Source organism: Centroberyx gerrardi, chromosome 11 (assembly GCF_048128805.1).
Source record: "Centroberyx gerrardi isolate f3 chromosome 11, fCenGer3.hap1.cur.20231027, whole genome shotgun sequence".
NCBI lineage: Eukaryota > Metazoa > Chordata > Actinopteri > Beryciformes > Berycidae > Centroberyx > Centroberyx gerrardi.
In genome coordinates this window covers 6,440,219-6,462,657 of record NC_136007.1, presented here as the reverse complement: position 1 = coordinate 6,462,657, position 22,439 = coordinate 6,440,219, and the positions used below count along the sequence as shown (strand labels likewise).

Sequence of the window (22,439 nt, the reverse complement as noted above, 5' to 3'; positions counted from 1 at the left end):
GCTTGTTGTAGGTTATGGGAAATTTGAGATAACTTCAGCCCATCAACTCTTTAATTTGCTGAATCTCATGTCGTCATACATTAGAATATTCTTAGGAGAAATCACTGTTACATACTACAGACACCAGGGCGATGGTTAATTCAGATTAAACCCAATCAGTTTAAAACGTAAATAGAAACCACAATTAATTTGATAATGACAAGATTAACTCTAAGGGATGATGAAAGTGTTATTCTTTTTATATTCAAATTTTGAAGAAACTCAACTCCATGATTTGAATGAATTGGAATAAAAAATAAAAAATAAAAAAAAACCAGACAGGGCATGTCAGGGCATTTCCTTTCAGGCGATATTGTACTCCCACTGGGCAGCTGAGCAGCCGCTTGGCTCCACTGAGAGCAAATGTGAGTGAACTCCAATCCTGAATCAGCACACGCACCACAAAATGGGTCATCGTTTATTTAAATCCAAAGGCAATCCGGCCTGTACTCCCCCCAGTCTGTCGAGGGAACTGCATGTGCCAGTGACAGATGTGTGCCAAAATCCAACAGCACTGATGCAATGACAGCAGCTTCACACTGGAGGTCAGACCTGAGCTGTGCATTAAAACAACTAGTACTAATCTAATCATTGACATTTGATAGATGTAAATACTCTGTTTTTAATTGTAGCATTCAGTAGCCTGGATTTGTATGCAATCATCCTCTATACTTATATTGGATTAAATTTTAATGATTCCCTGTAATTTATGAATCAGATCTCGTATAATGCAGAATAAAATAGGAATTAAACCAAAAGTGGTGATTCCAGAGTTGAAGCTTATATGGAAAGGTTAACAAATTATTCTTTTCAAGGATCAAATGACATGGGTATGTCAATGTTGAAGTTTTTCCAGTCATAGCAAGTTTCACAGTAATAGACATTGTCCCATAAAAATGTTCAGCGTGCATCCATCATTTTAACTGTGCAAGCATTCAAAGTGCCACTTTTTGGCCTCCATTTGTGAGATACTGTATGCCAGATTTTTTCTAAGCAAATTATTTTCATTGCTTTGATCCATAGAATTATCTCTGAAGATTACACCAAGTTTCACAGTAATCGTGGAAACCCAGTTGGAGCTCATTATGTGATAGACCGCAGTCTCACAGACCAAGCACAGCCATATTTGGTCCAGCAGCATGCATGTCAAATGTCATCACTTCTGCTCACACAGACTGAGATATCAGTTTTGGGGCATTTGTGGCTCCCTCTATTGGATGATCTTAAAATGGATTTGAAGTGTGTGGCCTATAAAATCGATGATTGGACAAACAACCACAGAGTTATGACCAAATACATAATTATGTGATTATAAATAGTCAATCTGGCAGACTAGGATGGTTCAAGAGGCAAATTGGTGGAACTTGCAGCTTTATTAACTACATTTGGTGTTGATTAGTAATGTATAAATCAAAGTGTTTGTCTTATACACCCTCATCATAGAAGTGGAACCTGCCATAATCTATAACATATGTTTCATGTTATGGGGTATTTAGTAAGTAACAACAATCCAACAGAAAAAAAAAAACTTTATGTTTGACACCTTTAAAACAACACAGTGGCCCAGTAATGTTTAGGTAGGAATATGAATATGAATATGAATTGTCAATTGTTTCCTTAATAATATTATATCAAGATTCTTTCATAATATAAAAGAAATATGAAAGGCTGCCTGTCGCAGGCCTATACAGTATACAATGAAAGGTCTGCAGGCCTCCAGGGGATTCAGGGATTACCAGAGGGTCCCCATTAAAATGAGGAATAGTTTAATTTCACTATTACTTACATGAAAACAACAAAATGAAAAACTGTGGGCTAATAAGGAAGACTATTTTGATCATGCTGTAGATTTCCACTGTTATCTCCCCACCTTCAGTAGTTGAAGAAGAAATTTATGTAATTTGGGACTAAACCAGATCTATTTTTTTTGTTTTTTTGTTGGCAAACCTCTTCCCCAGTTCTTTACGTAATGGTTAGCGTTAAATTACCTTCTGTAAGCTAATAATCACTGATAGTGGAACCACAGCAGACAAGACAAGCCTGCAGGTTATCTGAGGGTCAGGGGGAGTGAAGTGAAAGGTGAAGGAGACGTCTCTCTGTTCTGTAACATGAACAAGCAGAGGGTAGGGTATGTGTGTGTGTGTATGTGTGTGTGTGTGTGTGTGTGTGTGTGTGTGGGTGGGGTAACCTGTACTGTATAACTCTTTGGTAGCATGGCAGTAATGCTGGGATTCAATTCCCAGTGGGACCACCAAGGCCAAAAATGTGTCTACTCACGGTACTGTTAGAGCTTTGGATAGAAACATTTACTGAATGGCAGCTCAAAAACAAGGCAAGAGGTAAGAGCGGAGGAAGTCTAGCACTCTTGCTACTAGCAGAAGAAAAAAAACAGTGCAATCCAACCATACTAAGTTATCTAGTTTAGCTTGTTAGCTAGCAAACCTTCCAAGTTCAAACTAGCCATACTAGCCAATAGCTATCTAGGTAAGCTAGGTAACTAGCTGCTGACCTTCCAACATCATAATTTGTTTATTTATAGTTAAGTAATTCCTTCTCTGCTGAAATTTGCCAGTTATGTAACTTGCGCTCTGAAAAATGTGGTTCTTTGGCCCCACCCACTGAGGTTTAACTCAACCAATCAGATTTTGCTGCCTCTAGAGGAACTCTGGCTCTGAGAAATGTTTGTAGAACTAAAACTCCAATCTGCTACCAAACATGACAACTATACCTAGTAAAATAAATTAACGGCAAATGATTTTAAATCCTAAGATTTAAAATCAAGAAGAGATAAGATAAGATCAAGAAGATCAAGAAGATAAAATCAAGAAGAGATAAGATAAGATTTCTGGGAACATTTTTGTCATAAATCCTATAAGGCCATCATGTCAGGCTTTGTCCTGGGACTTTGGATTATTTACTGCAATCTCATGAGTGATTTGGGGCTGTGACCCTGACAAGATGCAGAATGTAAAATCTAAAAAATAAATTACATAGGTACAAACAATTATAAGAAAGCACCATTAATTCAATTTTTTGAAGATATCCATCGACTCCTCTCTCCTCTCCTGTAGGCTACATTTAATATTCCCTGCAGTCTACATTGTGCACTATGTACTGAAGCAGAAAAAAAAAATCAAAGAGTGAGAGAGAGAAAGAGAGAGTGAAAGAGAGATAATTGCATTCAAAATAGTAACATATTTGGGGGTAGAACACACACACGGAGCTGTAAGCTATTTAATAATGTAGGCTATTGACTTTTATGTTGTAGATTGATATTAAGTTTTATATTTTTGTATTATGAAGATATGGGATGTTTTTCTATGATCAAACAGCAAAGAGTGGCACTAATTACTTCAGGCTATCAATAGTTAACTCTACTCGTTTCTATTCTATTCTATTCTATTCTATTCTATCGGTGCAGTGATCTCCCATGTTTTCAACCTTCACCTCGATACATGTGGACTTGGAGGAAAAGGCTTTGAAAACACATCCTGACATTAAAAACCACACAGGACAGAGGTGCCTACTTCCGTGTTCTCGTGAGTCATGTGACCGAAGATCCACCAATCAGAAGTCGTATGCTGCTGTAAATAAACGCTTGGACCGAGTTATGTAAAATGATAGAGATCTGCACTCACCGAAGCATTGAGAGAAGATGACGGTCGACACGCGCACCGACAGTAAGTGGGCCCATTTCATTTCTTTTTGTGTCAAAATTAAATGAATTTGCTGTTTGGTTTGGGTGCAGTAGGGTTTTAATAGAGACTGCAGATTCTGCAGAGAGTTAAATAGATTCAGTAGATTCAGTAACATCACTGACATCAGTCTATAGGACAGCTTGCAGGTGTTCAATCAAATATGACATTACTATTGGGTTAAAACTGTGTTGTTATCGCTGTATTTTCCCTAATGAAAAACAAAAATCCTTATAATATTCCTATAAGGACTTAAAGTGCGTCTGTGGTCGTCAATGATAACTTTAGAGTGACCTTATTGTAGACTACTGTATTTTATTATTATTTCGTAATATGGTATCACTGTAATATTCCTAGAAGATATTATATAGTTTATAGTTTTGGTGTAGCCTAATATTTGTTCTATATACTATTATTCTAAAATGTACATAATGTTACTATGGTTCTTTTTCCATTAAACTTTCCCTTCCCTGCTGAGCTACAAAAAGAGACTGAATGTAGGACAAGTTGTTATCCCCAAGAATTTGACCAAAAAAAAAAAGTTCAGACGGATTATAATAGGATTAATGCATAATCCCCCAACTGTAAATTTTGCTCCAGGCTGCACTGCACTCAACTGATTATTGTACCATGCTATAAAAAAAAAAATGCACTGAAGTAGATAAAATGTCATTACTTTATTGAACATTTTGTTGAATATTTTATTGGATTCATATTTCAGACAAATAGCCTTACTTGGATAATCAGTCTATGAGAAAGACAAATACATTATACATTTAGTGAGCAAAGTGTCATTGATGTATTTAATATTTATGCAGCCTATAAATGATTAATGATTAATGATGTATTAAAGAGATTGTTGTATCTTTCAAAAACCATTTGCGATATCAGCTAGAACATCTGCTCTGACAAAATGATTGCTGACATGAATGAAATTGAACATACTGAAATTGAAGAGTTCAATTCCAAAACACTAGATATACATCTAACAAAACAAACAAAAAAAAAAAAATCATGATTAAATTAAAGATAAAATACCCAGCTTCTAAATGCACTATTATTTTGCCAGCCATGGGTTTAGGGCATTATCCTTAAAAAAAAAAAAAAAAAAAATCTGCATATTAATGTTCTACAGCTCAATTATTTTGTAAAAGCAGGGATTTCTCATTTTGGAATTAAAGCCTTCAATCATCTATATTTAGACCTTAACTTACAAAATAGTATAATTTTAGAGGGTTTTATAGTTTGTTTTCCTGAAATCTTATTCTTCTTAATAGGCCTATTCTTTCATTTTAAGTAGTATTCTTGAACATCAGGCGACTTGGTTCACTCCAAGTCGCCTGATACAGTATATCCAAGTATGGATATATTGTAGCTATGAAACTGTTCCTGAAAAAAAAAAAGCATTTACAGTGTTTTTGTTGTTGTGTTTATAGACATGAAGGGATCAGTCACAGCCAGCAGCAGCAGACAGGTAAGAGCGCAGCACCTCTCCAACTGTACGCTCTGTTATTACGTTGATTGAACATTACAAATAGATGGTAAAAGGCAGGCAAACAACAACACAATGCGATGAGTCACAGTAAACAGAGGTGCAACCCTCCTGCAGATTTTCTATTATCTATTTTATTCTTTTCTTGGCTGTCTGGTCTTTGCTGTTGGATTACCTGTCCTTTCTGTTTGTGTGGATGTTGTTTTACTCTGAATAATTTAAAAAAGGGTAATGCTTTACTTATTCCAGTCTATTCACCTCTGTAATATATGGAAAAGCATGTACATGTTACTTTGTACCCTTGTAAGTACATCATATATTAAGGATATTTTCAGTACAGTAATACTTTTCCATAGGTTAAAACACATGTCAGTATACTGGGATAAAGCCATTAGAAAGTGAAATGTCACCAAAAAGACATATAAGGCCGGCATCCATCAGACTGCTTTGTTGTGCTGGCCATGATGCAATAATAGGCCTTTTTACAATATTACAAAGACATCATCATCATCATCAAAGAGTGACAGTGAAGTAACAATACAGAAAATTACATTATAATTATAATAATATAATAATTATAAAGATGGTGGACTGTAAGGGCAGTGGGAAGACAATAAAATGAGTCCCATTTGAAGTTTTTGACATAAGAAAATGTGAATAAAACCTAAACCACATCATAAACATCCCTATAGATACACATAAGCTGTCTTATTCTGGCTGGCGTTGTTACCATTTCTCTTTAAACCTGTTATCATTACAAAGTTAATATTCTTACTAAGGTTTGACAAATATATTGGTTTGATGTTTTATTATAAATCGGATATTGACCAGTCAGTGTCATCCACCGTTGGTAGGATGGAGGTTCCTCCCTGACCACAGCTAGTGAATGTGTTTCTATTATTATTTTTATTGTTATAGAAGATGGTTTCCAGATGTCTGACCAGAGACCTGTGGTGTGAGACTACTTTATTGAAGAGCGTCAGTTGTGCCAGGTTGTAAAACCTGTCATGAAACCTGCCTCAACATGCCTTAAAGTCCCAATGAAACTTTGAGAGCATCTTGTTTCCTTAATGTGATGTATTTCCTGTTGAAACAGCATATCGGGACGGGACATACTGTAACACAGGGAGGGATCATTCAAAAGTGTAAACCAATGGGATATCAGTCAGGGAGAGAAAGACAGTTGTATTTGATGGGAGGGACTGTTCAAAAATCTATGTTTTATTGGTTGGAATCTTTATTTACACCTCCTGGTACATGATGACATCACCACTTAAGATTTTCTGTTTTCCAGGAAGTAAAAGTAATGAGATTTTGATTAAAAAAAAAAAAAAAATGTCATAAATTGTAAAACAGGTGTATGGTATGATAGTTTTCATTTCTGTGTCACTTTAAGGAGCTACTAACCCACCTAAACATTTCATTAGTCTGGGTTTCTGTGGACAAAAATATTGGTATCGGCCCTATAAACCCCAATGGGTCGAACACTTTCTTGCATTTTATTGTCTGAGTCAGAGGCAGCCATTGACATTGCTACTATCATGACTGGCAAAAATACAAAGTAGATCTAAATGTAAATATATGAGGTTTGGATGTGGATCTTTGGCAGGAGAAAGTTTAGGGCTATACACTTTTAGGATGCTATTAGGTTATTTCTGAGTAGCCTTGTCTTGTTGTGTGTGTCTAGTAGTTTGTCAGCATGGCCAAGTGTAGCCAAACAACTATCCACCTGACTGCTCGCCTGTGCCTCAGGGAAATCTGTCCTAATATTCATGTTGCTCATCAGGACAGGCTCAACCTGACAAGTTACATTTTTCCACGGAGAGCTCTAGAGGGAACAGAGCAGAGAGGCTGGCAAATTATGGATTACGCACATGAACGTGAGAAAGGTTAAGGACTATCCAGAGTGTTTTGATCATGTAGAGAGCAGCAACACTGAGGGGTTTGTTCTGTTATGCCATGGGAGAAAAGAGAAGAGTGGAAAGAGAGAGTAAATTGAGAAATACAGAGGTGTGTGCGTGTGTGTGTTCTTGTTCTTCTATCCTTGTGAGAACCAGTTTGAGTTTTAGACCTTCGGAGTGAGGACATTTTTGCAAAGTGAGGTCATTCTGGCCGGTCTTTACTTGTTCAAGATGCTAGTTTAGGGTTAAGACTTGGTTTTAGAGTTAAGATTAGAATAGGATTACATTCAGGTTAGGCATGTAGTGGAGAGGATTAGGGGTTAGGGAATGAATGTAGTCAGTGGAAGGTCCTCATAAGGATAGATATTCAAGGATGTATCTGTCTATTTGTATCTGTGTGCACATATCCCTACAGTATAACTGAGTGGATGTGTGTGTAGCACTGAAAAAAAAAAAGCAGCTGGACACTTGGGCCAAAACTACATTGTGAAACATTGTTCCCACTGCTGCCGTGGCTGGGCAAAGGGTAGCTGTGGTAAAAGCTGACATTTTAAAAGGTCTATTGAAGGTGACATCAATCCCTTTAATGAATTCCCACTGAGTGAACTGATTCTCTCTCAGCGGCTGGCTCAGGTTCTGCTTGTACTAGATACACTGTACAGTGTCTTTTGGCCGGGACACGTTTGTACATTTAACGTTTAACATTTCAGATAAGTGAGTAAACCAGAGCATCTTACTATTAATGAAATGGAAGAATAAGCGTGAATTCATATATTGCCAAAATTGCAAACTGCCCAAATGACAATAAATACATTCATTTTTGACAATATAGTCCAAATCAAAAAGAGTTTCATTTAACAGTCAACCTGTGAGTCTTTTAGCTGCTTTTGATATACATCTGCACTTATTACACATATCTGCACATTTATTGTTGGTCAGTTGTGTTGATGCCTCATCTTTTTTTGTAGTTACCCCATGCATGCTCCCCCACATCACATTTACATAGTTTAACTAGATGCTTATTGTTTAGACAACTAGTCAAGTCAAGTCAACTTTATTGCTATTCGAACCCAAGGGTTGCTAGGAACTCTCCTTGGTGCCACAAGTACAAAAACATTAATATATCACATATACTAATAAATCAGTGAATCATACATACTGTAGGCCTACACACCCTTCGTCTAGCCAGCTACTTTAATTTAAAAGAATATAAAACTAATAGTATGGCCTCCTTCAAATGTCCTAAAGTGCATCAGAGTAACTAAACAAGATTGCCACACTAATTAAGTGTTACCAAACAGCCTCAGGATCTGTACTGTTCCTGAACGGCTCGGTCCTGAGGCTATGGAAACAAGAAGTAATTTGACTCGATATACAAGAAGGCAGAGGAGTGTCACTGTCGCTCTCCTGCTGGTTCATTTATTTAGATATTCAGTCTCACTCTCTGATGACTTATCGCTAAGCGGTCCGATGGTGCTGTATGCCTCAAACAAAAACACAAGCCAATCAAAGCATTTTCTGTTTGTGTAGATTGGTGTTTCACCTACCATTGAAACAACATGATGTCATCCTGGTTGAAAGACTCTCATCTGTAGGCTACTGCTTTCAGTGTTGGGCCTTAGTATCAAATAGTTGTTGTTTCAGAGATGTTTTCACTTCATAAAGTGTCTGGGGGAAATGTTGGTATAGCTGAAGAGAAAACACAGCATCATGGGATTGCACTGTGTTGTACTGTCATAGTATCAGAGAGTTTCATGCAGATTTTGTGTTTCTCCTCTCTCCAGGACGGCCCTGGAGGTCTGTGGGACTCTGTGAAGAAAGCAGCCTTTGTCATCGGATCTGGACTCTTATTCTTGGCCGCGTTCGGCAACTCGCTGACATGGTAATATCACCTTACCTTAAAACCAACAGCTTGTCCTGTGATGAACCTGAGAGATGATACTGCCACCAGTATTACAATACAGTAGGCCTACATGGGGGCATTTGTTAACCACATGGGGGCATTCATTATCTCACAGCAGAACAGAACAAGACAGGACAGGACAGGATAGAAGAGAACAGGACAGAACAAGACAGGACAGGACAGGACAGGACAGGACAGGACAGGACAGGGCAGGACAGAACAGGACAGCACAGGACAGGACAGGACAGGACAGGAAAGTAAAGGAAAGGAAAGGAAAGGAAAGGAAAGGAAAGGAAAGGACAGGACAGGACAGGACAGGACAGGACAGGACAAAACAAAACAAGACAGGACAAGACAGGACAAGACGGGACGGGACGGGACAGGACAGGACAAAACAGGACAGGACAGGACAGGACAGGACAAGACAAGACAAGACAAGACAAGACAGGACAGGACAGGACAGGATAGAAGAGAACAGGATAGAAGAGAACAGGACAGAACAAGACAGAACAGAACAGAACAGAACAAGACAGGACAGGAAAGGAAAGGACAGGACAGGACAGGACAGGACAGGACAGGACAGGATAGGACAGGACAGGACAGGACAGGACAGGACAGGACAAAACAAAACAAAACAAAACAAAGCAAAACAAGACAAGACAGGACAAGAAAGGACAAGACAGGACAGGACGGGACGGGACGGGACGGGACAAGACAGGACAAGACAAGACAAGACAAGACAAGACATGACACGACAAAGGAGAGGAGAGGGGAGGAGAGGAGAGGACATAATAGAAGTGAACGGCATAGAGAGAGGCAGACAGACAAAATATACATACAGCACAATTCATCTGCCTTTATTGAAGAAGCTGATTTGTTGCAACAAAGAACATTTTGTAGAGATTTTTCCTGGCCGTGGGCATTTAAAAGCTCTAACCAGGCTTAAAAATATCTTCTTTAAGTGCTCTTTCATATCAGCGTTGGGGTCAATGCCCTTTCTATTCAGTCAATTCAGGAAGTTGATTTGCTTCATAATTCAAAAACTGGAGAGCTTTTCCCATGAAAAAAGATTCTTACATCAAATCTATAAAGCAATTATTGAGAATGAGAATGAATGACTCTCTTTTTTATGTTCACTCAGCTCAAGATGTCATTTGGAGCTGAGAGCAAATTTGACCCCAACCCTAATTCTAAAGCACCAGGCAGGATAAGAAAAAAAACTCTGTCAGAGGAATTGTATACACAACCATTTAGTAACTTTTCTTTTTGCTATTGCACCAGCATTAGTGGAACTGCGTATCTCTTTACTCACTACACTGTACTCATGGTGTTGTATCTGTACATTCCTATTATCCTATGGTCCTGTGAACTTGACCTTGATTCCTGATCCAGGCATCTTCAGAGGTTCTGGGGAGCTTCCGGAGATTTCTGGCAGAACCTGTGGACCGAGCTGTACGTGAAGTTTGAGGGTCATGACGCTGCCTTGTTCTTCCTGGGTAAGAAACAGCAGTCATTTTCAATAGGCACAACATGTTCTGGTAGGTGATTGATCAGTAGGGGAACATTTTGTACACTTAATTTGCTTCACAGCATATTTATTGACGGAGTTGTAATCACAGAGGTCTTTGTCAACAAATAGTTTCCTGCATGGACAAGATAACAGCATGATAAACTGTATATTGATACACTGGAAAGCAGCACCAGATGTAGCCTATTTGTGTACCTGTTTTTTTTGGAGTGGTGAAAGAACAGGATGGATGGCTTTATGGATCTCTCTCTCTCTCTCTCTTTCTTTCTCTCTCTCTTTCTCTCTCTCTGTTCCTTTCTCTTTTAGAATCAGGGTTATCACAAGCAGAGTAAATGTTCACATTAGCTCTTCCAAGTTTTTATTCATCTCGTGTCGAATTAGATTACACGCCTAATTTCATCTGTGATATGAAAATGACTAGGGCTGCACAAAAGAGGAACTTGATTTGTTACTGGCCACAGTGGAATTATGCATTGCAGTGCAAGCAGTTTTCCAATTCTACAAATCAGTCATGATCTCCGGTTTTGGCTTACTCACCTTTATGATGTGGCCATGAGGTACAGCACTAAGGGGAAAATGGCCTGCTGTGTCATGAATTGGCCCGCTGTATTGCAGATTGGATGATGCTTATCGATCTGGCAATCAAATATTATCTAAGACGTTTTGTGCTGCCGGTCCAATACACTGTGCATTACAATGAGTAAAGTTATTTTTAAAGTTATAGATTTTGTATTATGTAAAAGTGAACCTATGGAGCACAGGTGAAGTGATATTCAGCGTAATAAGACCACTAATGTTTTTACTTATTCATGTTTGAGGGTCATGATGTTACTCATGTTTTTATGAATATTTCTCTCTGTTTTAATGTCAATTACCCTTCATCCCAGAGTCACTGAAAGTATCTGAGGGTGCAGGACAAACTTTGCTAAAATCTTGAAAGATATTGGCTTTAATGTAACTTAATAAATATAATTGATCGCTTTATATGAGCATGTTTGGGCTTAGGATGTCGGGCAGATGGTTGTAGAGTTTGACATTTATACTCAAACCCAAACTGGACCTGATGGACTTGACTCAGGTCAGGTGAAAAAGCACTTAATTCTTCAGTTTTGGCCCAGACTTTGGTCAAAACAAACTGTGATTAAGTTGTTTGTAGCAATTTATGATAGCAAATAATGAACAATTTGGGGCCTTTCAAAAAGCTACTATATACCCCTTAAGTATGGAAGCATTATCCGGTCAATATTAAAATGAAAATGATTTCTTTTTACATTTAAATAATGACAGGGTTCTGTCATAGAGGGCGAGAAAATTAAATGTAAAATGGACTTTGCCTTTACATTTTAATATTGGCAGACAATGTGCATACCTAAACTTGAAAATGAAAACTGGGCTTTTGCATTTGAATTTGAATTAGTCATGATTTTTCCACACATCACTTAAAATGAAATCATTTAATTTTAACATTGATTTATGTTATGCTTCCATACTTAGGTTCAGTTCAGGTTGGAGCAAAAATATTTTGAACTCATGCATTTAGCTGTGGGCTGAAATTTTCAGGCCCAGGTCAAGGCTGTCCTTCCCTGACAGTGACCTTGCTTTATTGTGCTTTATTTAACAGGGACGATGCTGGCCCCCACCGTGGCATTCTGGGTGTCCAATGGTCTGCTGCTATTGGTGGACACCACCGGCAAACCCTCCTTCATCACTCGCTACCGCATCCAAGTGGACAAGAATAACCCGGTAGGCTCCAGTCCCACAGTATCACCCCTTAGCTATGGGAAGGAAGATCTCTTGTTTCTGATTCCTTTCATTTTGTCTTCTATCTTGTTTTGATTTTTTTTTTTTTTGCCCCCTCTATGAACTCTGTCAATTCTGTTATCTTCTCCAGTCTCATTGGAATAAGGATTGGACCTATGGGAATAAGGATTTCAGGTTTCCGTGATATCCCTCTTTCACTATCTTTAATCTTTTATTTCTTGCACCTTACCTACAGTTGATCTATAAACTAAAGCAAGTTTGCAACCTGCAAACTTGCTTTAATTTCTTTTGTCACTTTTGCTGCGTTGAACCTTTTCTGCATTGCACCTTGTGATTACTTTCTACTTCTCTTTGTTCTTTGCTGATTTCGTCATTTTTCCCTTGTGCTATCTTCCTGTAATGTGGCTTTATTCTCCTTAACAGAAACACCCACCATCAGCAGATAGATAGTGCAGACAGGGGTGAAACTTAAGAGTAGCTCAACCAAACTATCTGGCTGCTGTCTCCATAGTTTTCCTCTATTAGGCCCAATTCAGTTTCTGATTGGTAATTTCTGGTTTGTAAATTCTAGTGTTGTGTATGATGCTGATGTTTGTTTTGTTCTGTTTGTATGTGAACAATGCCCTTGTGCTTTGTTCTTACTACTACTACTACTGCTACTACTACTACTACTACTACTGCTGCTGCTACTACTGCTACTACTACTACTGTTACTACTACTACTACTACTACTGCTGCTGCTGCTACTACTACTACTGCTACTACTACTTACTACTACTACTACTACTACTACTACTACTACTACTACTGCTGCTGCTGCTACTACTACTGCTACTACTATTACTACTACTGCTACTACTACTACTACTACTACTACTACTACTACTGCTGCTGCTGCTACTACTGCTACTACTACTGCTACTACTACTACTACTACTACTGCTGCTGCTGCTACTACTACTACTGCTACTACTACTTACTACTACTACTACTACTACTACTACTACTACTACTACTGCTGCTGCTGCTACTACTACTGCTACTACTATTACTACTACTGCTACTACTACTACTACTACTACTACTACTACTACTGCTGCTGCTGCTACTACTGCTACTACTACTGCTACTACTACTACTACTACTACTAGTGCTGCTGCTACTACTACTACTACCACTACTACAACTACTACTACTGCTGCTGCTGCTGCTACTGCTACTACTACTGCTACTACTACTTACTACTACTACTACTTACTACTGCTACTACTACTACTACTACTACTACTAGTACTACTACTACTACTACTACTGCTGCTACTGCTACTGCTACTACTACTACTACTACTACTGCTACTACTGCTGCTACTGCTACTGCTACTACTACTACTACTACTGCTGCTGCTGCTACTGCTACTGCTACTACTACTACTACTACTACTACTAGTACTACTACTACTACTGCTGCTACTGCTACTGCTACTACTACTACTACTACTACTACTGCTACTACTGCTGCTACTGCTACTGCTACTACTACTACTACTACTACTACTGCTGCTACTGCTACTGCTACTGCTACTGCTACTACTACTACTACTACTACTACTACTACTGCTGCTACTACTGCTGCTACTGCTACTGCTACTACTACTACTACTACTACTACTACTACTACTACTACTACTGCTACTACTGCTACTACTGCTGCTACTGCTGCTGCTACTTCTACGGTGCCATGCCATTGTTCCGACGGCCCATTATTCCGAAACCCCAATAGTCTGAAAACTCCATGCCTGGCTCCATCCACAACCGTGGCTTCTGACAGCCTTGACCGTAAACTTGCTCTAACCCTAACCTCAGTGACCCCATGCCTCAACACAACCACCTTCGGGATGTCAGACAAATGGTCTTTCGGTCCAATATGGGACATTTTTCGGACTATTGGGGTTTCGGAATAATGGGCCGTCGGAACAATGGGCAGTCCCCACTTCTACTACTGCTGCTACTGCTACAACTGCTACAATGGCTACTACTACCAATACTACTAGGTACTACTACTTGTAAAGAAAGTGTTAAACTAGCCTGACCTGAAGCAAGCAGGCTGGTAAAATGTGTAGCTCTGGCAACAGCTTGTCTACAGAGAGAACGCCCTCAAATAGATGATGCAACCAGTGGAAATTTATTTTATGGCCGCTCTTAACCTCTGATAACTCCGGTTGTTCACAGTCAGTGCTGAGAGCGCTGATCAGAACTAAATATTTTTATGCCATTTCATTAATTGATTGAGTGGAGGGTAAACACATCTAAAATCAGTTTCCCCACCTAGCTTGATAGAGCTTACCGGGCTTTTTAAATCTTTCTGAATTAAATTCACTGTAAACATCATACTGTAGTTAGTCATGTGAACATAGGGTCTTTTAAAGGAACAAAATAATAGGCTAATAAATACATTTTCTGAAAACATTGTTTTTTGTGTATGTTGGTGGTTGTTTTCCTTATGATAATCACCAACTGGAGAGCACAGTTTACCCAACTTTTTATTTACAGCTAATGTTCAATTTTTGAGCTATAACATTAGCTGCACTGTATAGGAAATGAATGAATGGATGAATGAATGAATGAATGAATGAATGGATGAATGAATGAATGGATAGATGAATGAATGAATGGATGAATGGATGGATGAATGGAATCTGTCTCTCACAAAGAGCAAGACAGTGGTGACATCATCTATCCAGAAAATTACACTTTTGTCTTAGTGGAAATGCTGGTGTGTGTGTGTGTGTATGTGCACATACATGTGTACATGCACACAGGCGTGTATCACCTCGACTCCAGAAAAACACCCTTTGAAATCTTCCCTCCCTCCATCCTACTGATGCGACGTGTCCACCTGTCCATCTGACCAAAGTCCTCTTACTGTGTTTGATTAACAGATGTTGTTTGACGCTGGAGAGATAAAGACAGACACTACTGATAACCTGAGCTGGTTGCGTTCTTAAACCGGTTACTGATAACCGGTTTGTGATTGTAAACGTCACATAATCCACAGCAAGCTCATGCTCATTAATGTAATAAAATCACTTAGTTACTTTTAGGTTGTTTTGTCGCCATGATCAATAGAATATGCAAGTAAAAAACATGTTACAGACTGTAATTTGAATAGAACTGTTTTCATCATGTCAGGAGACACTATTTGAATATATTTAAAATTATGTGAAATAACAAACTCTTCCTATGTAAATGCCTTTTCCATCCAAACATGTTTTTCAGTGATCAAACCAGTATCCATCTATTTTTTCAGAATATACAGTCAGTCATGTAGCAGAGGGCAAAACCCACCTAAAGACAGTTTACCCACCTTTTTATTTGTGGAATACAGTTTAAGGAAAAGAAGGATAAATCAATGCTTTTCTGAAAATATAATGATGACGTTAATGTTTTTTTTTTATAGTGGTGGTTGTTTGCCTTACGATGATCTCTGACTGGAGGTCATAAATTACCCACCTTTTTAATTTACGTTTATAAAGTAACTGCAATGGATTACATTTGCCATTTAGATTACTGTTATCCCAATTACATGTAATATTACAGTTTAATCATTTAGCTGATTGCCCCTATCCAGCGTGACAGAACTACTCCCCAACCTCTCTGATAAACCATCTCTGCTGACTAGCTAAGTGGTTTGTTGGCTTCCTGTAGTCAGTGTTAGCAGAGATAGCACCATGACCCAGAATTACTTAATTCTGAGCCTTATCAGTCATAAACTGAGCCAGTCCTGTATTGTGGTCTAAATGTGTGGCAAATGTAATTTGATAGGAAAAACTTAGGCAAAAACAACGGGTTTTTGCCTAAGTTGTTTTATTTATTTATTTTGGTTACTTATGTGATTTTATTTCATTTTATTTTATTACTTTGTTCAGGTAGTGAACAAAGTGTTCACTAACACAACTCACAAATTCGTTTTTTCCGTGGCTGTACACACAAAACACAGTAATGTACTGTATACACATCTGTGCACAAGTACACACACTTGAGTCACCCATCTGTACACACATGCACACACACACACACACACACACACACACACACACACGCAAAGGTCATGATATTTCTATGTGTTTATGACCTGGGTTCAAAGTTCCATGTTGAGGAGTCGAGGCAATGGGAGGTTAACCGTTATTTACACACAAACTGGAACCATTTTTATCCGATACAGGAAGCTTTCATCTGCTCATTCACCTTTTAGGAAAGGGAATCATTTAGAAAAAACCCGTCTTTGAGTTACAGTATGTATTCTAACTTGTGAACACAATGTTTCTTTCCAATGCTATGCAGACGATACCCAGTGACATCTTCAGTTAAAACCTGGTGACCCAAACTCCATGAACAATCTCATTGTATAATCAAAATAGAAGGATTGAAAGCATCTTACATGTGCATCTTCAACGATTTATTGAAGCTTCTATTGATGCGCTTCTGAAGCTTCAATAAATCGTTGACGTTGCACAGGTAAGATGATTATACTCTGTGCCACTTCCCAGTGTTTTTTGACCTCAATCTCATTGTATGAAATGCCTCGCAGATATTAAGTGTTGCATGTCTCAGAACTTTTACAACTCAACGATAGCAAATAAAAAGAATTGTATTCATTCATTTACTTCAGAAATCCAGAAAATCCAGAAATTGGTATCTATTCTCCAACTCAAATCCAGTGGCCACTGGGAGTGATTTTTCAGTTACTTAACTTTTGAAAGAACAGCTAGTTATGCTGTCTTGTTTCCTTGAAAAACATATTAAAAATCCTTCAAATCATATAATTATTTACATATAATACATTTTATTTGTCATATTTAAATAGGTTTTTGTAGGCTTGCTTTTATGTATGTATTTTTTTTCACACCTAATTTTGTTGTTTTTTTTAATTTCTTTTTTTTATCTTGTTTTATGTATTTACTTGTTAAACCAATTTTTCATTTGAATGTTCTTCCTATACATTAGTGTGCATTCTTTTTGAGAGTTCATCCTGTTTTGACCTACCTCTCATCCCTCTGCCCCCCCCCCCCCCCCCCCCCCCCCCGCCCAGGTGGACCCAGTCAAGCTGCGCCATGCGCTGAAGACTGTCCTCTTCAACCAGGTCTGTCTGTCAGGTCCCATGGTGGTGGGGATTTACTTCCTGATGACCTGGAGGGGGAACCCCTGCGGCCCCGAGCTGCCCACCTTCCACTGGGGTCTGATGGAGCTGGCCATCTGCAGCATCGTGGAGGAGGTTATGTTTTACTACTCACACAGGTAAGGGACAGGGCGGAGGGTTCAGAGCAGAGGCTGAGGCTGAGGTTGAGGGTTGAGGCCTAGGAGGAAAATGGGGACTGGAGCTGGGGATATGTTCGACCTGCATCTAAGCCACGCCCCCTTCTGGGGCATAAACAAGCCGCTCCCACCATTACACTTGGCTAGGTGGGAAGCTACATGAGAGTCTTCCACTACCTAAAGTAGTTAGTAGATTGAGCCATAATCCAAAATATGTCCTGTGGTGGCAACACAAGTAACTATCTTTCATTTTAACCTCCTGCAGAGCGTGAGAGGAATATTCAAAAGTTGAGTTTAATTCACCAGATGCTTGCTCTTTCATTATAGACCAGACCGGCACATACGACTCACCCTCTACACGGGGGATAGAAAGTGAAGGACTGTATTGGTGTCAATGTGTTTTTACATGTTTTCATCAGAGGAGTTTGATCTGTCCGCTTCAGTATTTGTTCACTAAATCAAGTAAATTAGGAAAGACATGTCTTTAGATGGAATATTCCTGATATATGGAAAAATTAAGGTTAATTGTTCAGCCTTCATGTCCCCTCAGTCTTACTCTCTCAAAGTGGATTAATGACCCAACTCAGTGGCCAATAAAGCAATCTAGCAGATTTCCCACAAAATCCTCCTTGGTGGCACACAATGTAAAAGTCAGTGTAGAGGCTGATAGAGGCTGCCAATCTTCTCAGCAATGGTCTCGTTTATTTACGGTAATCATACTAATGTCTCAAAATTAATGCGGTTAATGATTTATTGATGCTCAAATGCTACACATAGCACCTTTAAGGTAAGGGGTCAAGATCGGGCAGAGTCATAAAGAGTCTTTTGGGTCTACAGCCTGATGAGGGAAGCAATTAATTTATAAACACTTAAAACTGGATATATGTAATGACCATTGTGAAATTGATCCTCTTTCCCCTCCTCTCTCAGACTGTTCCACCATCCTGCCCTCTACAAGCACTTCCACAAACAGCACCATGAGTGGACGGCTCCCATTGGACTGGTCTCCATCTACGCTCATCCTCTGGAGCATGTGGTAAAGGATGTCTTCCTAGCGTCCATTTCATTTCCTTTTTCTCTCTCTCTCACACTTTCTCTCTTTTGACATATGAATAGTGAATTAAATCTATCACCGTTAAAAAGCCATTCCGGTCTTTGCCTCCGAATAATTGATAGTAGTTTTCCTGTGATCATAGCCTGAGCATAAAGACTACACCTATGAATCAGTTCATTTTGGGGCGGGACAATTATGGAAAATCCACAAAAAATATTAAAGAGCTGGCCTTTGTTTTTCACCTGACTATGTACTTAAAGTACATTTCTAGATAATTGCTTTTACTCCTATTTGAGTAAAACTGCAATAACAGTTACTCTACCTGTGTAAAATATTTCAGTACTCGTTCCATCTCTGTTGATTCCTTCCTCTATTTACTATTATATATATATATATATAAAGTATATATATATATATATATATATATATATTGATCAGATAAACAACCCTATCAACTCCCTGCATATACTGTATATTAGGGTCATTTTGTACTAATTTTACTTATTGCCCTGTTAATGTGTCCTACGAAAGCAGCCCATCCAGCTGAATTCCTTATATGTGCAAACTCACTTGACCAATAAAACTGCTTCTTCTTCTTCCCTCTTCCTGCCAGTTATCCAACATGCTGCCGGCGGTGATGGGGCCGGTGATCCTGGGTTCCCACCTGGCCACCACCAGCCTGTGGTACTCCCTGGCTCTGGTCAGCACCACCATCTCCCACTGCGGATACCACCTGCCCTTCCTGCCCTCCCCCGAGTTCCACGACTTCCACCACCTCAAGTGAGCCAGCCCACTTTTATTTTTACATTTTATGAAAATTTAAATTCAGTTCAGTTCAGTTCAGTTCAGTTCAGTTCAGTTCAGTTCAGTTCAATTCAATTCAATTCAGTTCAGTTCAGTTCAGTTCAGTTCAGTTCAATTCAATTCAATTCAATTCAATTCAATAAAAAAAAATTATGTATAGATAGATAGATAGATAGATAGATAGATAGATAGGTAGATAGATACAGTAGATACAATAGAAGGGTTAAATATTAAAACAAACAACCAAACAAACAAACAAACAACCAAACAAACAATCAAACAAACAAAACAACTAACATATTGTTGTTTTCTCTCTCTCCCACTCTCTTCCTGGTTCCAGGTTCAACCAGTGTTTCGGGGTGCTCGGTGTGCTGGACAGGCTCCACGGCACCGACACCAAGTTCAGGCAGACCAAGCAGTACAAGCGCCACACCCTGCTCACCAGCCTCACCCCGCTGAACGAGAGCATCCCCGACACACCCAAGAAGGTCCAGTGATGACCTCTGACCTTTGACCTCAGGCCTTCCCCAAACTTGGGATCAGCAGCGCCGCATGTGGGAACCTTGTGAAAAAATCCCAATCAAGCTAAAATGACTGTAATAGAATCTGAATGTTTTTTAATGAAGAAAGAAAGAAACTGCTGTTAATCGGTTTTGGACTGCACTGTGAAACCCCCGCAGTCTGCCTAGACACACTCGCCACCAACTTCACCGTTTGGTTTCTGTCTCCCTCCTGGCAATAATGTTTTTGCACTTTATCAGACGCACAGTTTTCATTTAATGTGATTTAAATGTTGATATGGAATCACCTGCCTAAAAAAAGCTTGAAAAAGTGAAAGAGCTACTCAAGCTCTGGTGTGGCACTGGGATGATCAATGGCTCGGCCTGCTGACGAAGATGCAGCGCATTTTCTAGTATCAATAAGTAAGTCTAAATGTAGATGCAATGATAGTGTAGTGTAAGGGTGCGATCACACCTACAGTTTGTTTTCTTTGCTCCAAATCATAGTGGAAAAGGTTAACGTTGTTCAAGTCACATGGACTCACAAGTAGCTCGTTTATTGGACAGAGTTTTAGTGACCAGTTTTTGGTGGAGGGGGAGTCAAAACAAATCTGATTCCAGTCCTTGTAACTTTAGCTAAGCATGATGGACTTGTCTGCACTCTTTGTTGTAATTTACCTTCTCTGCATTCATTCCTTGGCCCAGACGTTGAGGAGGCATTTCACCTCATCTTGTCTCCAAGTTTGCCCTCGCTTCATTTTGTTATAGTAGGCTTTTGCATGTCAACATCTCTCTCCTTTTTAATAATAATTTCCTGCAGGTGATCACATTCTCACTCCTAACGAACCACACCGCAGTTCGAATGGCATCGTCCTCACCTGCCCAAACGAACCGAACTAAAGGAGCAAAACGCTCCAAAGTTTGAATAAACCACTCCAAACGCGTTTGGTGTTAACGCGCTTTGGTATGATTTATCCATAGAATTAACTCCAAACCTGCCAGTATCAAGGAGAACATTAACCACTAGACCACTGACCTTAGCCTTTAAACCGTTCTGAACATGCTTGGTGTGAACGCACCCTAAATGTCGTGTAGGTGAGTGAGTGCGATCAGTGCCTAGGGAGCGCAGTGCTTCTGGGACGCCAGAATTTACATCGCTGACAACCCCAATGACACGCCAGCTCTCCCTCCTCCTACTTTCCTTTTACATCCGAGCTTTCTACACTCACCTTAAATAACACAAAGGAGATTTACAGCAAGTCCTGTGTTTTTTTTAAATGATAATTTTAATATGAAGAGATGCTGATTTCAATGTAAATAGTCCCTGAAGGTGTCGATTTGACTGATGCCTGTTCCTTGGAGCCAAAAGTTTCAACATTTCACATCAGCATCTTTCTAAATGGAAGAGTGGCACATGAAGAAAATGTTGATAATCTTTCCTCGGCATCAGATTCCTCTAATTGGGTTAAAATAACTGCAGTAGGAGTTGAGGACAATAAACAAGGGGAAGACGTTCATTATCTCTCTATTGAATATTCACTCTTAGGTGAAAAGACAGTGGACTCTATTATATTTTTAATTGGTGTATTGAAAGCACATGAATAGACCTGGGTAATTTATTAATTTTAAGAGGCAGACATTGTATTATGTTTTTTTAATGATAATGTTTAGTAATAGCACTTTCTGCTTACGAGTCCGGACCCACATCTTCTATTGTACTCTACTGTAGAGTTGGATTCTACTGTAATGTTGGTCTACAGTGAAGTGTTGTATACTCATGCACAGACAGAAGGGGAAAAGGTCTCGTCTTTTACACCAAAAACAGGATTTTGTAGTCCACCCCCACAGAAAAGCACTGTTATCAATTTCCTCGAATGTTAAATGTGTCTTATGTATTACAAGAGGCCTCGGTGATGGAGATGATTTTATGTTTGAAAATGAATGTTGCAAAATAAATGTTTAGTAAGGAAAATAATAAAAACATCTCCCACTGTTTTTGACACAATATTAGATGGTCCTTTAAAGGGGCCTAAATTAATCTGGACCCCAGGATTTAGATTCAGGGGCCAGCATAGATCTTTTACAGTAATTGTTTAGACTGGACTGTTGGATAATAATAAAAAACTTTTAAAAAACGATACGTCTCTTTCATTTTTTCCTCTATTCAGGGATGTGATCAGGGACACACAAAATAAAACAGGAAATCAGTAATCTCCCAGAAACCCAGAGTTGAGAAATCTGAAATCCTGAAAATACTTGATTTTGAGATGAATACTTTTTCAATCTTATTTCTGACACATATTTTCATTTTTTCATGTTATACAGTACATCAAGTCTGGTCATCTGTGAGTTGAAACAATTCCTTCAATTCACAAGATTTACTGACTGCCTGACTAAAACCAATCCACAAAAACTCCTACAATGGATCTACTTATATAATATTTTATAT

The 22,439-nt window shown here is 38.9% G+C and overlaps 1 protein-coding gene across 1 annotated transcript; it reads left to right on the top strand.

The window, feature by feature from the left end:
• Positions 1 to 3,667: 3,667 nt before the first annotated feature.
• Positions 3,668 to 22,126, top strand: faxdc2 (fatty acid hydroxylase domain containing 2). Its single transcript, XM_071904899.2, has 9 exons — positions 3,668 to 3,719; positions 5,171 to 5,208; positions 8,912 to 9,009; positions 10,423 to 10,526; positions 12,180 to 12,301; positions 17,409 to 17,614; positions 18,563 to 18,668; positions 19,300 to 19,466; positions 19,831 to 22,126. Exons 1-9 carry the CDS (start codon positions 3,695 to 3,697, stop codon positions 19,985 to 19,987), a joined length of 1,023 nt encoding a protein of 340 aa, XP_071761000.1. The 5' UTR covers positions 3,668 to 3,694; the 3' UTR covers positions 19,988 to 22,126.
• Positions 22,127 to 22,439: the final 313 nt, after the last annotated feature.

What these genes read in the sequence shown, in the direction of transcription:
- faxdc2 (XM_071904899.2), top strand. Translation starts at nt 3,695, where the DNA reads ATGACGGTCGACACGCGCACCGACA. An exon ending in GGTCGACACGCGCACCGACA is followed by an intron (nt 3,720 to 5,170) that starts GTAAGTGGGCCC and finishes TTGTGTTTATAG; the next exon opens with ACATGAAGGGATCAGTCACA. An exon ending in ATGTTTTACTACTCACACAG is followed by an intron (nt 17,615 to 18,562) that starts GTAAGGGACAGG and finishes CTCCTCTCTCAG; the next exon opens with ACTGTTCCACCATCCTGCCC.